We start from the raw sequence: 16,513 nt of genomic DNA on the forward strand, positions 1-16,513 counted from the left end.
ATGCTATACTCACTGGTTCAATCCCCCAATGCTCCAACGATCCCGCTGGAGTGTTCACTACCAGGCTTGGCCTCAGGGTTGTCACACTTTTTAACTGTTATGCTTCAGTAAGCAAACAGCTCCATACATTGTGCAGTGGCTCAGGCTGGCACTACAGGCAGAGTCCCATCCACTGAAACAGAACTCAGCCTGCGGTACCAACTCAGGCCACTGCGCAATGTATGGAGCTGTCTGTTTCCTACAGAACAAACGGCTAGAAGTTGGACGACCCCTTAAAAGAATGGCTGACTCTTTGGCAGAGTCGGCCGACCAATTTATTGTTTGGTTGGCCACTTATTTAGATAAGCCTTCAAACAAAACATTTTCACATACTACAGAAATATAAGCACTGCTGTAATACATCCACCACTGAGGGTAGGCAGCTTTAGTTTATAAGCTATAACAATGCACAGCTCTGCTATAAGCAGAACAGCAGGAAGTGGTGATTAAAAAAAAACAAAACAAATAAACAGCTAATTAGTAATAAATACCTGTACAACCCTCCCCTCCTTGTTCGCCCTCAGTTGTTCAGCCTGTAGGAAATCTTCTACAGACTTGATCTTGCTGTCCTTCTCATGGATCCTAAAGGATAAGTAATCCATATTTTATTTATTGGAAAATAAAATTACTTTCAGTTGACCACACAGTTCTAACTATTTACTGTCAACTACTAACCCATCAACCTTACGGCAACGGGCACAGCCACCGTGATTTTGCCACAACCAAGAGTCGTGGAGATATAGCTGTTAAACTGGATGTGATGTCATAACTTGATCTTGATACTGTTAAAGGGTTAGTACAAAGCAGCCACAGATGATTGGCTGCAGTAAAGGGTTGGTCTCACTACAGAATCCTCCTTTAATATAAGCTCACAACCATGAGGAGCCGATTTCCCATGGATCTGGCTCCCATAAGTCCGAGCAAAAACAGCCATCAACCAGTTGCTGACGGAAGAAATGTAGTATTACATATTTGCCACCCATGTAATATGGACAGACAATTATAACAGAGAAGCGAATATCCATCTGTATGTAGTGGCCAGAAGTAGCTGGAATGAAGGCCGATTTACACGTAATGATCATCGTTTAAAATTTGTTCAAATGACAGAAAATGAGCGATAATCATTACATGTAAACACGGGCATCATGCACTTTTCGGTTGAATGATGATTTTAAGGTGAACTTAAAATCCATCGTTAAGTATCTCACTAGACCATATGCTGTTATCTCCATGGGAGCCAGCAGATAATATCGTAACCTGCCGGCAGTGGCGAAGAGAACAATGCAGCTGTGTGCACAGCTGGGAATGTGATCAGAGGCTGGACTCTGCAAACCGCTCCTGGAGGCCCTTTTACATGCAAATGAAGATGATAAAGTGTTAATGGCCATTAACACTTTATGCAAATAGATGTCAAAATCTTAGGTCTAGGAAACTGTTCAACTCAAAGCAAGTAAACCTGTTTTAGAATTTATGAGCTAAAGATCAATCTTACAGTAACACGACTGCAGACTAATTCTTTCCAACAAGTAAAACATTGACAAAACAAAGATAAAAAGTAACACCAACTTACACATTTTTTAGATCTTCAACCACAGACGTGAGGGCTACCTGATATAAAACAAGTCAACATATTACTGCAAGTAACAAAGATCTAATTTTTCTATAAAAACTAAGCCATATACTGGAGGTCCTGACTAGATGCCTCTATCAAAATTTAAATGGATGCTCCAAATAGAAAATCATGGTTCATAGAGAAGATATCCCATTAATGTAGATCAGTGGGGGCCAGACAGATGATACATATACACCTAGGGTAAAGATTTGCAGCCCAGTTGGCTTTTCTCTAACACATGGAGTCTCATAAGGGTGCCTTTAAAGGTTTGGATATGCCTATTATTGTGCCCATTACAACTGTACTTCATAATATCGTACCAATACTACCTGACACTGTTTGACACATCTCGCATAATTACCTGGTCATTGTGTTGTGCCTTGAGATGCTGCAAATCCATTCTTAAGGAAGCATTTTCATCTCTCAGCAACTTAAGGGGAAAAATAAGGTAAGTGCAGCCATCAAGCCTTCAAAACATCTACAGGAGTGTATTATGACTACAGAAAGCGTGTTTATTGCATCTAAAAGGATTTCTAAGGAAATACTACTGATGACCTACCTTCAGTATAAGTCATTAACAGTCGATTGGCTGCGGTAGCCCGCTGTCAGCGCCGCAGAACACAGGGGTATGAAGTGGAAGCTGCTTCACAGCCCATGTAGGGCCGCACTTGTAACTCATTAAAATCGATGAGCTGTATCTGCAGTTACAAGTGCCGGAAGCTACACAGGGGTGGAGCAGCGGCCCCACATGATCAACTATTGAGGACCTATCCTAAGGAAAGGTTCAGAGCAGTTTGCTTTACATTTTACTAATAGTAGCCCAATTCAGAAGTTTTAACGTAAAGTTAAATTCTTTTAATTTAGATTTAGCAGGGTTACTATAATAGATATTTTGGATCAGACCATCATAGAAAAATCTGATAGTCCAGACTTTAGAAAGACAATAAAAGCAGGCAAATTCTGCTACCCTCACTTTTTTAGAAACCAATATTTCATGCTTCTGGTCTTGAGAGAGAACACATTGTGCAGCCTTGTGCCAGAAACAAGGGATGGACTATCAGATCTGTTAACCTGCAGCATGTCAGATTAAGCCTGGGTTCACACAGGGCGGATTTGCCGCGCGGAATTTCGCCGCGGCAAATCCGCCCACGGCCGCTAATCTCAGGATTAGCCAGCCATGTGGACGAGATTTCTGAGAAATCTCGTCCACACGGGACGGCCAATCCGCTGCGGTAAGTGCGGCTGAAACCGCGGCTGCGGCCGCCGCAGCCGCTGTCTCAAAAGATGCAGCATGTCTATTTATTGTTGACTTCCGTCACGGCCGCGCTCTCCTCTATGGGAGTGCCGGCCGCAACGGAAAAGCGAGTGGCGGGCCACTTTAAAGCCGCCGTGAGTTTTTCCGCTGCGCTTCCCCGGGCGGAAATCTCGCGGTTTTTGCTGCGGCCAAACTGCGGGATTTCCGGCGGGAATACCCCCCGTGTGAACCCAGCCTAAAGGATTTCAACTGTATGTGTTAAGTAATGCACTGAATGGTTACCCGCAGGTCTTCTTCCTTGTTTGCAACCTCTATGAGTCCAGCTTCCAACAGCTCCTCAACTGTCTTCAGTTTCTCATCCTTTTCTTGCATGCTTCAAAAGTGGAAAATATCAGATTACCATAAACTATGAACCAGTATCTGCCCTACAACTGGATGGATGGATGGACTTGTAATTGTAACAAAACGTAGCAACTCTCTTGCTTGTGTCATAAAATGTGCAGATATTGTGTTAGACTCTGCGTAAACCATTCCTTATTCTGTATTGACAGTTTTGGTATTACTTCCTTTACAAACAGCACACAAGCAGCTCATAGGGATGGAGGGAATTAGAAACTCCCACCAGCGCCATGTGATTCTGTAAGTATGAAGCTGGCTATATATAAACCGTAACGTGCTCCCAACATGACAATTTTGACCACCTAGTGTACATGGTTACTCCCGACCCTTTGTCAAAAGAAGGACATAGAAGGATCTGCTATGTGAATTTCAGCATGCTTAATCCTTTTCTTCTCAGGGGAGATAAGCCGCTGCCAGAGGAGTGTGGCAGTGATCCCCCTCTTCCCATTGAGAATACATGCCAAGCATGCATGTGTATGGGTAGATTCATACAGATTCTATTGGAAGATATCTAAAGGATATGGCCACCGTAATTCAGACTTCCTTTTAAAGGAGTTATCGTTGAATGCATATTATTAGGATATCCAAAGTACAGGCAAGGCAGTCAATATTAGCATTCCAAATGTAGATTCTAGCTTGCATAAATATTAGTTTGCAACATGGAGGTCCTAAAACAGCTCATGTCTACTGTATCTCATCCAACTTGGAAATGGGGAGGATCCTAATGGGAATATATAAGGGAACTGCTGTTTAAAGGGTCATTAATAGTTGATTGGCAAGGATCCCCACCAATCAACGGTTCCTCCGGCCCGTTATCAGGGCTGGATATTAAATTAATAAATGCATGAAAAACCTACAAGATATCTCCATCCGATATGTGTTTTTAAAACAAAAATATAACATTTACACTGCAGTGCTACGAGATTTCCACTATTATACTATCAAAACAAAAAGGCTGATATTTTGGGGCCAATTAGTTGTGGATCAGCTATTTTTTATGATATACAAAGATTATCTAAATCAATGTTAAAAGTATAACAATAGTGCACAGGGTATAGATAATTTACCTCATTTCCAAATGAACAAGCACTTCTTTATTGGCCTGAAAAAGGGAGGCGGGAAAAAAAAAAAAGTAGTTAATGCTATACAAACATACCAGCTACAAATCTTAGCAATCTTGTCTGGTTTTGTCCCACTTCTAGCAGTTTTGCTGCAGGAGGCAGACAGCTCTGTACATCGTGCAGTGGCATGGGTTGGTACTGCAGGCCAAGTCCTATTGAAGTGAATGGGACTCACCTGCAGCACCAACCTTGGCCACTGCACAATGTAAGAAGCTATTTCCTGCAGCAAAACAGCTAGAAGTTTGACAACCCCTTTAAGATTGCTAATAAATGAGAGCTAGCGTTCATGTTTTCCAGGCAAGCATTATATAAAGCATACATAAGTGAGTGTGCGAGATGAGTAGAAAACAGCACACTTATAAAACACCCACAAAGTGAGCCGTTTCTAAAATGCGTCACTTCGAATTCATGGACTTTGGAAGAGTCAAATGTATTTATTTACTGCTTATACGCTTTATTTTTTTCTATATTATTACTTTTATCTAATCTATCTGTACGATCCCCATTTAGAATGTGCTCCATGATTGACAATGCCATCCAGTGTACATCTTGTGCCATGTATGCAGTCCTTGAACAGCTGTTTGAGGGTGCATACTAGTGTAAGTGTGTTGTGCATTTGGAAGCCCAGATCCTGGATCTAAATGAGCAGCTTGCAACACGGAGATCCACTGGCAACATGGGAAGGAGTTTGTTGCTTACTAAGCCGGCACTCGCTGGAGCAGATGTGGGGGTCGAAGGTAATATGGGAGAGCAGGATGAGCAGGCAGCTAGTTGGGTGACAGGAGGGGTAGAGGGAAGAGATCCAGGGAGGCTAGACCTGAACTGGAACACCCCAACAAGTTTTCAAAGTTGGCAGAAGAGGGGAATGCCATTACAGGATTAGCCTTGAAGTGAAATAGGAGAGCAGGACAGGATAAATAGGTTCTGGTAGTGGGAGACTATTAGAGAGACTGACAGGATAATCTGCCACAAAGACCGGGGTCTTTGAGCGGTGTATTGTCTTCCGGGCGCTCAAGTTCCACACATAGCAGATTGGGCTGACAAGTTACTAGGAGGGACTCGTGAGGAAAAAAAAAATATATGTAAAAAAAACAGATAAAAGCAGCAAAAAGGTGGACGCAGGGAGATTTATTGCTAGGGAGAGCAAAACTAACCTCAAACTGTTCTTCAATTATATAAATAGTAAAAAACAATTAATACTGAAAGTGTTGGCCCTCTAATAAATAGTGTAGTAAAAATAGTAGAGGGGATGAGGAGAAAGCAAATCTAATAGTTTTTCATTTAGTGTATTCCGAGGAAATACCTGTCACCATTACACACTAAATGGGAAACCACTGGGCAAAACTGACATGGAAAAGGACTTGGGGGTTTTAGTTAAATGTAAGCTACCCTGTTTCGCCCCAAATAAGACAGGGTCTTATATTAAATTTTGCTCCAAAAGAGTTTAATTTTTTACATGTGTAGCTGCCTAGATACTATTTAAATTGACTTTTTCTATTGACTGCAAGTAGGGCTCAATTTTGGAGTAGGGCTTATAGTTCAAGCATCTGCAAAAATCCTAAAAAATCATTCTGCGTCCTCAAAAATCCTGAAATATCATGCTAGAGCTTATGTTCAGGGTAGGTCTTATTTTCAGGGAAACAGGGTTAGTATAGGAATCTCTCCCATCATCTATTTATACCCAGGACTATGGGTATAGTCCTGGGTATAAATGGGCATCCTCTATGTCTAGAGGACTTAAATGAAGAGGGGCCTGGATGTTCTTTAAAGACTAATATGTAATTTTGTCTGCAATTTCGCAGATTTTCATGCATGTCTAATGCGTTTTTGGTAGGTAAAAACACATTTATCATTTTACACAAGTTTTTCCCACACATGGTAAAAAAAATTAAAAAAAGATGTGGTTCCAATAGTAAAATGCTTGAAAAACATCACACTTGCATGCAAAATACATGACATGTGAGTGTGATGCATTTTTTGCAAATTGGCAATTGTTGAAGAATGGCCCAAAAATAGGACATGCAGCGATTTTTTTAAACTCAGTCTATCGGTCCAAGAGAAATATCACTCATGTGAAAGAAGACATTTAAAATTAATGGGTTTTCTTCTGATGCAAGTTCTGTCCATCTTACAATCGCCTCTGTAAATACAACCAAGGAGCATCCCAAGTGCCATTTAGAATGGCCAATAACCTTGAATGAACATTCACTAGACCACCTATTCACTGCCCTGTGTAAGAAAAGCAGTGAACAGCCAACAAATGATCGTTCATCGGCTGATCGCATCTTCTGGGCAGTCAAAAAATCCAGTTTTCAAAGCACTTGAATGATTGCTCTAAAGAGTCCGTATTGGCCTGTGTAAAAGGACAGGCAAATGAGAGCTGATCTCTAACAGCGCTCATCAAATAATTCAAAAGGGGCCTCACCTGGTGGTGTGACAGTTCCTGCAGCGTCTGTACTTGTACCTGTAAGTCTTTGTTAAGGTTTTGTACAGCCTGAAGAAGTCAAAGAAAATTATTTGTAAACCATGTGATAAATGCCTTCAGCACATACTTATATATTAACCCCTTCAGTGGCAGGTTTAGCTAGTCTTGAGCACATTTCAACACTGATTTTTAGGAGATTTTCCAGGCGTGCTACCAAAGGGGTTAAATAACTGCATACATAGCAGCTCGCCAAAGTAACATCAAAACTTCCTGAAGCTACCTTCAGGCTAAATTCACGTGCAATTTTGGTTACGGATCGAATTTTCATTACACTTTTTCATCTGCTCTGCACTGGGTTTTTTTTCAATGTAGTCCCCATAGTAACCTGCATCAAAAAATGTATCGCACTCCCTTGCAGATCACATGCCATGCACTTGCTATGAGTTTTTGTTTTATTTTTCATAAAATTAGAGCTTAATGGGCGATTCTTGAAAAAGGACACCGGATGTTTTTTTTTTTTGATCTACTTAATAATTGCATGTATGAATTAACCCATTCAAATGGATTAGTTATTTTCTCATTAGAGTTCTGTCCATCTTGGAATCAGGCAGAAGTCGTGCCGGAAATAAAAATCACCTGTATGAATACACTTTTATTAGGACTTTTTTGATAGCGATGTTTGAGGAATTCAACCCCTCCCTGTGTGTCCGATTAGGGCATGTGGCTGGTTTCCCCAATATTAGGACCCTCCTCTACGAACCAGAGCAGAAAGACGCCAAGTATCAGTGACTCCCACAGACATCTATGCTACACGACGTTCCCCTGCAGTAGTAGTATGTAGTAACATTCTAATCTGCAAATACCTTGTAGTCCTCGATGCCACGGGTCGCTTTCACAAGCTCGGCCTCAAGTCTCTCTTCTAGAGTTTTCATCTTCTCATCTTTGTCCATTAAACTAAGGGAAGGAGAAAGAACACTTTTAGTAAGAGTCCATCAGTGACCGAGCTACACAGCTCAAGGCTATTAATAAACATCTTGCATCTCTAAACTTATTGTAGACAACCACTTGGAGCAAAAACTTTGTTCATGGGGCAACGGCTACATGCCAGGTTTGGGGGTTCACAGAAATATTGTCACGGATAAAGAACCTGGCCCCTCCCCTATATTACTAAGGGAACAGAGCAGGTGATGTTAATCAAAAGGAGTTTGCCATATAGTAGACGAGATCATTAAGTGAAAATAAGGACCCCTAATGAACAATTACACTGAGAAACCGGTTATTACATTTTATAGCATTGGTTATACTACACCATGGTCTTAGTACACATACAGCTATTTAGAATGGATAGTAGGAATAAGATATCCTACAGTACGCTCACAAGTAAGCAAAACAAAAATGGAATGGAGTTCTCAAAGTTGCCTGCAGGAGGCACACTTCAAAATAAAAGCTCAATATAAAAATTAAATCCCCTGCAACTAAGCTGCTGGTTTAACCCTTTAGTGACTGGTCTATCTTGCACCTTAATAACCAGGCAGTTTGTTTACTTCTTTCATTGACACGTACCAAGAACCATAACATTTTATTCTTCTGCCAACACAGCCGTATTAGGCCTCCTGTTTGTCGGACGAGTTGTATTATTTTTAATGGCACCACAATGTATTTTTAAACTTCTTGGGTTTTTTTTTGTTTTTCGTGTGGGGGTGGGGGTGGTATTGTTTTGCTTTTATATGAAACTGTGTGATCACTTTTCATTGCACTTTTTGCAAGGCAAAGGGACAAAATGCGTCAATTCTGGTATTTTATTTTTATGTGGCACTCACCAGTTGGTATAAATAAGTAGTTCACGTTAGTTTTTCGGGCAATACAAGATCTACTTTATATCTATATACTGTTTAACATGCATGGAACATTTGTAAAGCTGGAAAATTGTAAAAGAACATGCCTGAAAGTGTTATACAAAAAAAGGGGAACGCTTTTAACCCTTTCCAATCCTATTTGTATCCTATTTGTAACTCTTTTTTGCCGTTATACAGCGGCGTTATATGCTGGCTAAAGACAGTACTACATGAGGTGACACATTGGATAGGCTCCGACAGCAGAGAGGCTGGCAATATACAGTAAGAGAACACCGACAGATGTCTTCCACCATCGGAGCTGTACCGCCTTAAATCATAATGTCTTCAGAGGTCAGACAGTGGATTGGAAAGGGTTAAAACTTTCCCTTCATCATCTGGAACATAGCCTGATTGTGAAGATTGTCATAGTAATCCTGGTATTCTGATAGCACAAACTGTGTGCCTGCAAACCATTGTTCTTCCAGCAACCGTGTTCTTTGCACAGCTCTGAAATGGACTGTGATCATTTTCCCATCTACCTTCACCATCACTTACTACAATATGGCAAGTTTTGTTTAAGAACATAAAAAAAGGGAACTCTGATCCTATTTCCCTCGAGCCCTCTCATCATCCAGTCTTACTAGAAACACAATTAGTTATACAAAGAATTTTTGACCCTATGGTAACAAGCAGCACACCATCCACATGCATTAATATTCTTCTTTGCTTCTCAGGAAGAATAAGGCCTCATGTCCACGGGGAAAATCAGATCCGCTGCAGATTCTACATGTAGAATCTGCAGCGGGTCCCTCCTGCCCCGCGGACATGAGCGCTGAAAATAGCAATTTAAAAGCATTTACCTATCCGTAGCGGGCGGCGAAGCTCTGCTCTTCCTCACGGCCGGATCTTCATTTTCGGCCGGCGGATGAATTCCTGACGCCGGCGGAACGTCGCCGGCACGTCGTCGACGTGCCGCGCGCATGCGCCGGGCACATCCGCCGAGCCGAAGCAAGGGAGATGCGGCCATGAGGAAGAGCAGAGCTTCGCGGCCCGCTGCGGGTGAGTAAATGCTTTAAATTCCTATTTTAGGTCTCCCGCGGATCCGGACGGCTTCCATAGGCTTCAATAGAAGCCCGCGGGAGACCCGCATGAAAATGGAGCATGGTCCTGATTTTTTCATGCTCCATTTTTTTTTAAATCACTTTTATTGACGATCCGCGGGTATTTATCTACCCGCGGGTGGTCAATGCATCCCTATGGGGTGCGGATCCGCGCGCGGGAGATCCGCTGCGGATTTTAAATCTCATTTTGCCCGTGGACATGAGCCCTAATAGTATTGAGATTACTATGGTAGTTTACAAACACATACCTCTTTTCCAATTGTTCCAGATTTTGAGTAGCGGCGGACTGAAACAGAAAATATACAGACACTTTATGACTTGTGTTGCCAACAGAGGTTTATACTTTATGCAATTAAAAAAAATTAATAAATTAAAAAATGTATTACTGGATTTTGCTTTTTTATTTAAAATTGTTGCTGAACTGCCATGTAAACAGCTTCTACCAATCACTCAAATCGCTGTTTTGATGTGAAATCTGTACAGCACTTATACACGAGAGGTGTACAGACTGCTGTGTCTGTATATATGGGGGCTGGCTTATCGGAGGGGCACGCTCTTAAGAGGCTCGCTTTTCAGCATCCGACGCACTGCCTTTGGCTGGCGTCCGTACCCGCTCTCCTGCAGCCTCAGCAAAAACAGTCTGCAGAGCTGGAAAAGCTGATAAGCCGGCTCCGCCATACAGACACTGCAGTTTGTACATCACTTCCTTAGAAGTGGTGTATGGATTTCACACAGGAACAGCGATCGGCACAGCTGGCAAAGCATATGCATGGAAGTTCAGCAACAATTTTAAACAAAGAGACAAAATCTAGTCAGTATAAACATTTTTAAAGTCCCATTTACTGTTTAACAAGAATGTAGGGGAGGCAGCACCCGATAAAGCGCTAACAAATAAAGATAAAAACCCTTTAGTTAACCCATGATCACAGCGCCAGCAACGTTTCAAGCCATAATGGGTCTTTTTCGAGCATAGGTTGCAACGCTGCTGCTAGCACTGTGACCATGGGTTAAAAAGTTTTTTTTATCCTTATTTGTGCTTTATCAGGTGCTGCCTCCCCTACATTATTCTTTGAACTTTTATTGGGGACTTTTGGATCCAGTCCCTTAGAGGCAAGCACCATATCAGTTTTCTACTCCACCATAGTTTTTGGCAAAGTGGTGAGTGCTGCTGATTCTATATTTCTCCTTGGATTGATACTCTTTAATAAGAAGTGAAGACTGAAGTACAGTGCTCATTACCAACTCAAAAAGTTAGCCAAAAAAATAAAAAAAACAAGCAGCAAATAGTTTAAATGGATAGTTGCTAAACCTAAGGGCTCGTGCCCACGGCCGTGACGAACTCAGACAGTGGAATATCGCAGCAGAGTTCGCCACGGTGCCCCAAGACCTCTATACTTACTACTCCGGATCCGCTGTACGCGTCCCGCATGGAGGGCTGGCGCGCATGCGCAGTACAGCGCGTGACGCGCCGGCAGTGTCAGATGACACAGCTGGCGGTGGGCAGGGCCGCGTATTCAAGCGATACTTCAGCGGAAGTATAGCATGATGGACAGCTTCCATTGACTACAATGGAAGCCAGCCGTGCATATACCCGCAGCAAATGGAGCTTGCCGCGTTTTCTTTCACGCTGCAAAATTCTGCAGTGTGAACACTGAGCCATTAGGTTCAACAAAACCTAATAGCTCCGGGGGTAACGCCACGAATTTCCACCGCGTAAAACGCGGCAGAAATCCGGCCATGGGCATTAGCCCTAAAGAAAATAAATTAGTAAATAAAAATACATTACACTATTTCTTCTGTGACAGTTTCTATTAAATGGGCAGAAGGAGAGGTGTCAACCAAAGCAACACATTACCGATATCATAAAAGGGCTAAAGATTATCAACATAGTGCGATGGATGACAGATTACCAGTGATGCGGGGACTGTATGGTTGGTAAGGCAAGTATACTGAAAAATGGTTTCAATGCCATAGAAACCAACTATAAGACCTATGAGCCATAAACTATTCTGTAGATCTGTAAAATGTTTTAAAGTTCTTATGTTCCATCAAGTCACCTCGATTCATATAAACCCTCCTTACCCGTTCACTTTTTGCAGCGTGAACCTTCTGCAGCTCTCCCTTTAGCGATAGGTTCTCTCTCTGTAGTGTCTAGAAGAGATCGAAACGTCAAGACGACAACCAAGCCTGTTCAATCATATAAATATGACAGCCGCTGCAACATGAATACTTCGTACTGAAAACAGAGGTGGACAAATACTGAAGACCACCAGCCTACTCGTTAGATGTCAACAGCAAATCTGAAGCATTGTAGCTACCTACTATATAGAGAATATGCCAAGTTTAAAGATAGACAACCCTTTGCGTGTGTCTGACTAATAGAGGTAAAAGCCCCCTTGGCAGTTTGGAACCTGTTACACATTACAAATCCCAGCATGTACAGCGAAAACTAGGAGTTGCAGTTTTACAAAAGTTAGAGCATTATAGCCCGGAGGTAACTGTAGTAGAAGGGGATCTGAAGAGGAACCAATATTTAACTTGTAGATTACCAATGAGCTCTGTACTGCAGGACCACAGGGATCCATAGAGGAAAATGAAAGCCTATTGATCTCAATGGGTGTCCTGCGATACAGTGTTTCAATGTCAGCAGCTCTGCAGGAAAAAGTATACATTCACGTGGCAATTTTGTTGCAGAAATACCTATGACAGAAAAAGGCTTCCCATACATTTGAATGGAGTGGTTTTTGCAGAACGTGCATGGATTTCTAAAAGACCGTCACAAAAAATTCTGCAACAACTGTGCTGTATGTGAACTTAACGTAATGGATCACACAAACGGAACCACCTAAATAGATGGTAAAAGGTTTGTCAATAGCAAAAAGTTGCTCTAAGTCCTTCTTTACAGTGTTTTAAAATGCATGTTAAAAAACGAAAAAAAAAAAACAATTGGTTACAGACATCTTCAATGGCGAATTTTTAACAAGCATTTTTACTGGCTTTGTCCTTTTGTACACTTATAATCTGATGCTTGGAAGTCCCATGGAGAAGCGTGCAACTGAAGTGTTTGGGGTTTTTTTCTAGAGAAGAAAAAAAAGTGCAAAAGAAAGCATGCCACAGAAGTAGCGTCAAACCGTACTGTATGATTCCAGCCTTATAAAAACGGGAATTTTTTCTTACCGATAATTCCCTTTCTGGAAGACATCATGACAGCATACGCTGGAGGTTGCTCACCTGCTGACCTGAAGGGACAGGAAGAGGCAGAGTATAAAAAGAACCTCCCCTCCACCAACACCAGTGCGTTCCAAATGACCACAGTGACCAGCTATTTAACCAGAAGGTGTGTTTTTATTGACATCACACACCTCAGAAAACAAAGTCCAAGCATACACATTACCTCATGTGTTGGACAAACTAGGGTAACCATGTTGGTAAGGGGGGGGGGGAAAAAGCCCGTATGCTGTCATGATGTCTTCCAGAAAGGGAATTATCGGTAAGAAAAAATTCCCGTTTTCCCCATGACATCATGACAGCATACGCTGGAGGAATCCCAAATAAGTGGCATGGGCTTTTTAGGGAGGGATTACGGCTTGGAGCACCTTCCTACCGAAGGATGCGTCCTGACTATATTTAAAGTCCAGCCTATAATGTTTAATGAAAGTATGGCCTGAAGTCCATGTGGCTGCATTACAGATTTGCTCAATCGACGCGTGCGCTCTCTCTGCCCAAGAGGATGCCACCGCTCTCGTTGAGTGGGCCTTCAATCCTTCTGGAGGGGGGATGCCCTTGGCCTTGTAAGCCTCCTGGATGGCTCTCCTGAGCCACCTGGCGATCGCATCTTTAGAAGCGGCCTTTCCTTTGGTCGGCCCCTGAAATTGAACGAAAAGTTTGTCAGACTTCCTGAAACTTTCCGTTGCCTCAAGGTACGCTAGTACCGCTCTTTTGACGTCTATATTATGGAGCTTTTGTTCTTTTCCATTTTTGAAATTTTGGCAAAAGGCTGGAATAACTATTGGTTGGCCCTTGTGGAAATCTGACAATACTTTAGGCTGGAAGGACGGGTCTAAAAAAAAAAACTATTTTGTCTGGGTGGATAGTCATATATGGGGCCCTTCGTGAGAGGGCCTGGATTTCCCCCACGCGTCTGGCGGACGTAACTGCCACAAGCAGGGCTACCTTGTACGTCAGCCAGGCGATGGATAGATCCGTAATCGGTTCGAATGGGGGGGGGGGGGGGGTTGGGGTCGCAGAAGGCCTGAAGGACTATGGTCAGATCCCAGGGTGGTGCCGTGGGCCGTGTGAATGGATGTAATCTGCTCGCCCCCTCTAAGAAATCTCCTAATCCACCTGTGCTCCGCCAGCGCGAGATCGAAGAATGCCCCCAAGGCCGCAATTTGGACTTTGAGGGTATTCGGACTCAGACCTTTATCCAGGCCCGCCTGAAGAAAATCTAAGATTTTACAGACGTCTGGCTGGTCCAGCTGCTGGATGTCCTGGCCTAACCACTCCGAAAATTTTTTCCAGACTTTGGAGTAGATTTTGTGTGTCGAGGGTTTAAGGCTCTCGCTAATGGTGGAAATAACATTAGGGGAAAGACCCATCCCTAGGAACTTTACCCGCTCAAGCTCCAGGCCGTAAGCCTGAACTTGTGAACTTCCAGGTAAAGAAGAGGGCCCTGCGACAGTAGGTCCGGTCTTGTTGGAAGGTGGAAGGGCTCTCCCACTGACAGGGATCTCAGGAGGGGGAACCACGGTCTTTTGGGCCAATATGGTGCTACAAAAATTACTGTTAGGGTTGACTGCAGTAATTTCCTTAGCAGGAGCGGGATTAGTGGTAGAGGGGGAAAGGCATACGCTAGGTCCCAATCCCAGGGGTGAGAGAGAGCGTCCGTGCCCAAGGCCTGTTTCTCTGCGCCTCTGGAAAAGAAAAGCCGGCATTTGGTGTTTGCGCTTGACGCAAAGAGGTCTACTTCTGGTACCCCCCACTTCTCTACAAGAAGGCTGAACACCTCTGAATGGAGTTCCCACTCTCCTGGGTCCACTTTCCTTCTGCTTAAAAAGTCCGCGGCTGAGTTCTCGGCTCCTTTTATATGAAAGGCCGATAGGGACTTTGTTGTGCCTTCCGCCCATTGAAGGATCCGCCCCGCCAGTCGTTGTAGTGGAGGATTCCTGGTGGTACCCTGGTGGCGAATGAGTGATACTGTTGTCATATTGTCTGAGAAGATCCTCACATGCTTCGCCACTAACCGTGTTTGCAGGCTACGCAGGGATTTCCATACCGCTTTAAGCTCCCTAAAGTTCGATGAGCTAGCTTTCTCGTGAACGTCCCAGGCCCCCTGTACATAACCGCCTTCAAAGTGGGCCCCCCACCCTTTGGCGCTGGCATCGGTCGTGATTATTACTGCCGGGTCCAAATTCCAATCGGATGCCTGAGACAGGTTGTCCGACGACACCCACCAACGGAGTGAAGCTCTGGCTTCCGCAGAAATAGGGATTGTCTGATCAAGCGAAGCCTGCAACTTGTCCCAATTCTGGAGAATTAGTGACTGGAGTCCGCGACTATGGAACTGGGCCCAGGGGACCACGCCGATGCACGAAGTCATTAGTCCCAGGATCCGCATTGTCTCTCTTATCGTTACCCTATGTTTTTTATAGAGGTTGGAACATTCCTCTATGATAAGATGTTTTCTTAGGGGAGGAAGGGACGAATTTTGTAGACTGGAATCCAGGATGACACCCAGGAATTTCTTCCTGGTTTCTGGCTCCATGTTGGATTTTGACTCGTTAATAATCCAGCCAAGCTCCTTAAATAATTGCAATGTGGACTCCAAGTGTGATCTCAGAGTAGACGGGGAATCTGCCACCAATAGGAAGTCGTCCAAGTAGGGGGATGATCATGACACCCTGATTTCGTAAGAAGGTCACCATTTCTATCACGACCTTGGAAAAAATTCGCGGAGCCGAGGAGATTCCAAATGGGAGGCAGACGAACTGAAAGTGGCAGATTTCCCCCTCCACCCTCAGCGCAAACCTCAGGAACTTTTGTGAGTTGGCGTAAATAGGGATGTGAAAATAGGCATCCTTAAGGTCTATTGTAGCCATTACGTTATCCCTGGCAATTAGAGGAGTTGCAGTTCTAATGGTTTCCATTTTGAATTTCCTATATTCAATGAATCTATTCAGTTGTTTGAGATTGATAATGGTGCGGTGGGAGCCATCTGGTTTGGGAACCAGAAAGAGGGGGGAATAGAAACCTTTTCCCTGTTCCTTCTTGGGGACCGGGATAACCGCGCCGAGACCCTGCAGGTTCCGTACGCCCTCCAACAGAGCCTGTTCTAGGCCTGGAGACTGGGTTGGGGTTATCATAAATCTGTCCGGGGGGCGGGATAGTAGCTCGATCCTGTACCCCTCCGCCACTAGGTGCAGTACCCACTCGTTAGTTGTAATACTACGCCAGCTATTGGAACAGCGAGCCAGTCTACCCCCTACCGGGCCCGAAAGTATGGGCTGAGGGACAAAAGTTAAAGTCTTACCCCTTCCGCCCTTCGGATAAGACCATCTTCCGGTCTTCCCCTTCCCGGCGTACGTGGACGAGGGATGAGGAGTGAAGGGTCTCTTGGGTGGTCTGGTGGCAGGCAGTCCGTGACTCTTGTCAGCTGCTTTCTCCAGCAGACGATCCAGGTCTGGTCCAAATATGCGCCCGCCCCGGA

The 16,513-nt window shown here is 43.7% G+C and overlaps 1 protein-coding gene across 14 annotated transcripts in view; it reads right to left on the reverse strand.

Moving 5' to 3' along the window:
* Positions 1–16,513, reverse strand: part of KTN1 (kinectin 1) — a 144,749-nt gene that overhangs the window by 48,668 nt on the left and 79,568 nt on the right. For all 14 annotated transcript variants that reach the window (XM_066608269.1, XM_066608273.1, XM_066608268.1 and 11 more), the window contains exons 18-26: positions 11,890–11,958; positions 10,056–10,093; positions 7,715–7,805; positions 6,852–6,920; positions 4,373–4,407; positions 3,189–3,279; positions 2,013–2,081; positions 1,610–1,647; positions 531–621 (exon numbers count right to left, since the gene is read on the reverse strand). In XM_066608269.1, the coding sequence (XP_066464366.1) occupies positions 531–621; positions 1,610–1,647; positions 2,013–2,081; positions 3,189–3,279; positions 4,373–4,407; positions 6,852–6,920; positions 7,715–7,805; positions 10,056–10,093; positions 11,890–11,958 (591 nt within the window). The remainder of the gene's footprint in view (positions 1–530; positions 622–1,609; positions 1,648–2,012; positions 2,082–3,188; positions 3,280–4,372; positions 4,408–6,851; positions 6,921–7,714; positions 7,806–10,055; positions 10,094–11,889; positions 11,959–16,513) is intronic.

This window comes from Eleutherodactylus coqui, chromosome 6 (genome assembly GCF_035609145.1).
Source record: "Eleutherodactylus coqui strain aEleCoq1 chromosome 6, aEleCoq1.hap1, whole genome shotgun sequence".
Taxonomy (NCBI): Eukaryota; Metazoa; Chordata; class Amphibia; order Anura; family Eleutherodactylidae; genus Eleutherodactylus; species Eleutherodactylus coqui.